This window comes from Mus caroli, unplaced genomic scaffold (genome assembly GCF_978045245.1).
Source record: "Mus caroli unplaced genomic scaffold, Mus_caroli_1 scaffold_8, whole genome shotgun sequence".
NCBI classification, from domain to species: Eukaryota; Metazoa; Chordata; class Mammalia; order Rodentia; family Muridae; genus Mus; species Mus caroli.
This window is the reverse complement of record NW_028227263.1, coordinates 39,656,958-39,661,733: the sequence shown is the minus strand read 5'-3', so window position 1 is coordinate 39,661,733 and position 4,776 is coordinate 39,656,958. Positions and strand designations below refer to the sequence as shown.

Genomic DNA, 4,776 nt, shown 5'->3' with positions numbered 1-4,776 from the left:
TTTGACTACCTCTTGAATCTTAATAAGTCTCACAAGAGGCATAGGGAAAAGTAGAGACTAGAGAATTCACAGGGGCCACAGGACATCCTTTGTAACTTGAAAAATGCTACACAGAGGACCTTTGCAATTTGGGTCAGGTCCTGGTACTGTTTTTCTAGTTGGGAACTGCTGAGCAAGACAATGTTGGACAGAAAAACTCAGACCCATAGCCAAGTTAACAGATGACATGTACAAAAGTGGTATGACAAATGACATGCCTAGAGAATTCATTAAAATCCAGTTTCTGTGAGCAGCATTTACTGGGGAGGTCATGTGGTCTGGGAGGACAACACTGTCAAACCTCCCTTAGGACAAAGCTTGGGTTCATTGTTGCCCCAGGGATGATGAAACTAGGCAGTTGTTGGTATTCTTTAAGCAGTCCTACTCACGCCCCTTTTTTTCAATTTCTACAGTGCTTTTCTTATACCATAGACACCTACAAGTGAACAGATATGAGAATCTGAGGATATGATTTAACATAATTCAGATCTGTTCTCTGCTGTCTTGATGATTGCTATTTTGAGTTGGGGTGACATGGAATCTCTGCCTACTCTTGATTTGTATTTCAAAGCTAGCTAAGCATGATGGGCATTACTCTTTCTGAATCAGTGTCTGCTTGCAGATCTTAGAAGGAAAGCACACTAAAGGATTCAGCCAAGATCTTGCCCTAGATCTCATCTCCTTCACAGCAAGGACTGGCAACAGCAGTGACTGCAGGGCCACTTGACTGTGATCTTAGTGTCAGCCACACAAGATCTGAAGAGCACGCCACTAGAAGAAACACCTCTCTTTTCTTGAGAATCTTGAACTTTGTGTTGGAGGTAAGGGCTCTGTCTCTGATCTAGGCAATATGTGGGAGTTGTAAGCTTTATAATGCAACATCATAACCTCCCTGCCTAATAGTCTCTCATTCCTCAGTCATAGACTCCAGGCTGCATCTTTACCCTAGACATGACATATAAGAACCCCTTTGAATGTTTGGAAACACTTGCAATTATTCTTGCCTTCTGAGTAAACCTATGATACTAAAATTCATGATGCTAGTTGGATGATAAAACTCAAAACTCAGTACTTTGTTTCCAAATACATGGATTTTCTTAAGCTCCTGATATCTGAACCACCCACCCAGATGAATATTACCACAAATATGGCTATCTATTGTCAGTTTTAGTTTTTTCTGCTACATATCTGCTTGACGTTGAAAATAATTAATAAAAGCCAATTGAAAACAATTTTTAAAATTAAATGCACTAAGCAATGAAACAGGGGACAAAGTTATGAAAATATGTTTCCAAAATTTTAGTTCCATTTCTTTAATTTCCTCTATCTATTCCCATGATTTTGAGAGAATATCTTCTGTATTATATTGATGCATCACCTGTCAATTAAAAATGTTTATGCTTAGGCAAGAAATAGTCCAGGAAAAGAAAGAATTATGGGATGAAGCCAGCCATGTGGCAGAATGCAGATTAAAATATATGAGGTATCTTAAGCTATGATTCCAGTTAGAGTAGAACCTAGCTATATAGCCAACATATTTATAAACATACTTTTAGTCTGAGTCTTATATCTAGAAGCATAGGCCCGGGAGGAGAACATAAAGTTCTACAACGTGAAGTACAGAAACGCCCCCTAGTGGTTTTAGCTTCTGCTGGCAGCTCTTGGTGTGAGGTCATCATACTGTAAATCTATTTTCCAGAAAAGAATTCTTTTTCACTAGCCCTGTATGCATGCCCTGATCTTTCTCTTTAGAGGATAAAATTAAGAGACAATGATCAGAATAGGAGGAAAGCATGAATCTTGATTGAAAGTGAAATAGGTAAGATTTTGGCCTCACTTATATCACCTTAATACTACCCTGTTCCTCTAGCTTCAGACCTTGAGCAGTAATCTGAAATAATGTCCCAGGTAAGTTTCTGCCTCCTTTTGTTTTTCTATCCATAAATCTTCTATAAAATTTATACAAGGGTATATTTTCAAGTCTCACATAGCCAAAAACACTGAGCCAAGATGTTTTTTTTTTTCTTGATTTAGATAAGCAAAGAGCTTCCAACAGGGTTTCTGTGTTAAGACCTGTTTCTGTCTGTTTTACTCTGTGGTAACAGGTATCATATGATATGACATAGAGGAAGGGAAAGGTTAGGTACCAAGGAACTGTGAAGCATCATTGTTGAGAGTACATTTCCCAGGCTGGCATCTTTACCTGGTTTAGATATGAGGAGTACAGGGGGATATGCTGCACTGCTTTTCATGCACTGACCTTCATGGTGCCCTCTTCCATCTCCTTTTGCACTGCTGGGATTTTTGAATTAGCAAGATTCTATTTGTATGAAGCCAACACATCACGTGGTACTCCTTGGGAAATCCTTTCTGAAACCCCGATTTTATGTTCTACCTATTTAATAGTTTAATTCAACTCTCAGTAATCAAGATTTTATGATACAGATTTCTGTGTGATATATTTTCATACTTTCAAAGTTACTTTAGAATCAAGTGCAGACCCTGATACATGGTCGGTTCTTAGGAAAATTTGAATGAGTGAAAGAAACAATTGGATAATGTGGCCCTTCCTGTTATGATCCTCTCACTTAAAGGTCACGACCTGAGATAACCAGAGTGGAAACACACAACATAGAAGAAATAAGTACAGCTGGTGGAGATACATTTAATGGTGAGTTTTTCATTTCTTTTTCAGTATGTCTCTTTTTTCTATTACCTAGCTATGAAACACATGCATTCCTAAAATGTAGACTGTGTAGCTCTTCTCTCTCTCTCTCTCTCTCTCTCTCTCTCTCTCTCTCTCTCTCTCTCTCTCTCTCTCACACACACACACACACACACACACACACGCATACTTCATTTCCTTTCCTTTTCAATTTCTTCAAGTGGAACTATCATGTGAATTCAGTATTTGGCAGGAGTACTTCCTTCTGCTAACATCTGTGAAGACTGTCAACTATTATTTACAGTCATAGTCTTTCTCTAAATCCTACATAATGGTTTGGCTTTGGGCTTTGCCCAACTTGTCTTATTTTTGTAACTCACAGCATTTCTCATGTGCTATAAATATAGGTATCTGCTGCCCCTCTGTGAAGCCCATCTAATTTTTTGTCCACTCCTAAACAAACTTCTTTCCACTGCCTTCAGATAGGCAAATGCCTTCTGTACCACTCTAACCAACATGTTGATAAGATCTAGCACAACCGTCAGTTCATTGCTTTTCACTTCTACAGAGTAGTCAGTAAAGGAGAGGAGGACATTAGAAAAATACAAGAGATTATATGGTTCAAGGACCAAAGATTTCTCTGGCAAGAAAGTTATGAATTCAATCAGAAAGAATAGGCAGAACTCTATACAAAGTTAGAAAATAAAAATATTTACAAATTAATCTTTAAAATCTGACTTGTAGTCACAAGCAGACTTCAGTCAGAAACAGAATTTAAATCAATGCCAAGTATGTTTGTTAATATGAAAACAGACATACGTTATTTGTCTGTGCACAAATTATTTAAAACCTTAAGAAAAAGATTCTCATTGTTTGGAGTTCTCAATATGCTGCTACCCATTTAATTGGGAATATACCAGAATTCAGTGAAAATACTCAGAAATCAGAGAATGTACTTAGCTAAGAAAAGAAAATATTCTTATGAGATTCTTGTTGGCCAACAATGAGATTCTTGTGGCCATCCCACAATGGCCTAGGGTAATTCCAGAGTGGATTGAATTCCCTTAGAAAGGCTTCTACTAAGAATGCATGTTTCTAGGAAGCAGAAAAGACTACTCAGAATGGAACCCTGGAATTCTACCTTGGAAAGTGGATTCATCTTGGTGGGGATTCTGGATGGCAGTGGCTCTCCTGAACTGCTCTGTGCCACAGTTACAACCCTGTACATGTTGGCACTGATCAGCAATGGACTGCTACTCCTGGTCATCACAGTGGATGCCCGGCTTCACGTACCCATGTACCTCCTACTGAGGCAGCTGTCTCTCATTGACCTCCTCTTCACATCAGTTGTAACTCCCAACACTGTTGTGGATTTTCTGCTCAGAGACAACACCATATCCTTTGAGGGATGTGCCCTTCAATTGTTCTCAGCAATGACATTGGGTGGTGCAGAGGACCTCCTTCTGGCCTTCATGGCCTATGATAGGTATGTGGCCATTTGTCATCCTCTAAACTACATGATCTTCATGAGTCCAAAGGCCTGCGGGCTCATGGTGGCCACATCATGGATCCTGGCATCTCTTAGTGCACTAGGTCACACAGTGTACACAATGCACTTCCCTTTCTGCATGTCCCAGGAAATCAGACACCTGCTCTGTGAGGTTCCTCCATTGTTGAAATTGGCTTGTGCAGACACATCTCAATATGAGCTCATGGTTTATGTGACAGGAGTGATATTCCTATTGCTCCCCCTCTCCGCCATTGTTACCTCCTACTCACTAATTCTGTTCACTGTGCTGCACATGCCTTCAAATGAGGGCCGGAAGAAAGCCCTTGTCACCTGTTCCTCCCACTTGACTGTGGTTGGGATGTTCTATGGGGGTGCCACTTTCATGTATGTGCTACCCAGTTCCTTCCACAGTCCTAAGCAAGACAATATCATCTCTGTATTCTATACAATTGTCACACCATCTCTGAACCCCCTCATTTACAGCCTGAGGAATAAGGAGGTGATTGGATCTTTTAGAAGAGTACTCGGGAGACATATTCTGCCAGCACACACCACTGTTTAG

The 4,776-nt window shown here is 39.9% G+C and overlaps 1 protein-coding gene across 1 annotated transcript; it reads left to right on the top strand.

The window, feature by feature from the left end:
• Positions 1-3,825: 3,825 nt before the first annotated feature.
• Positions 3,826-4,776, top strand: LOC110288266 (olfactory receptor 2AG2-like). The gene has a single exon (XM_085842525.1). The coding sequence runs from the start codon at positions 3,826-3,828 to the stop codon at positions 4,774-4,776; it is 951 nt and encodes a 316-aa protein (XP_085698651.1).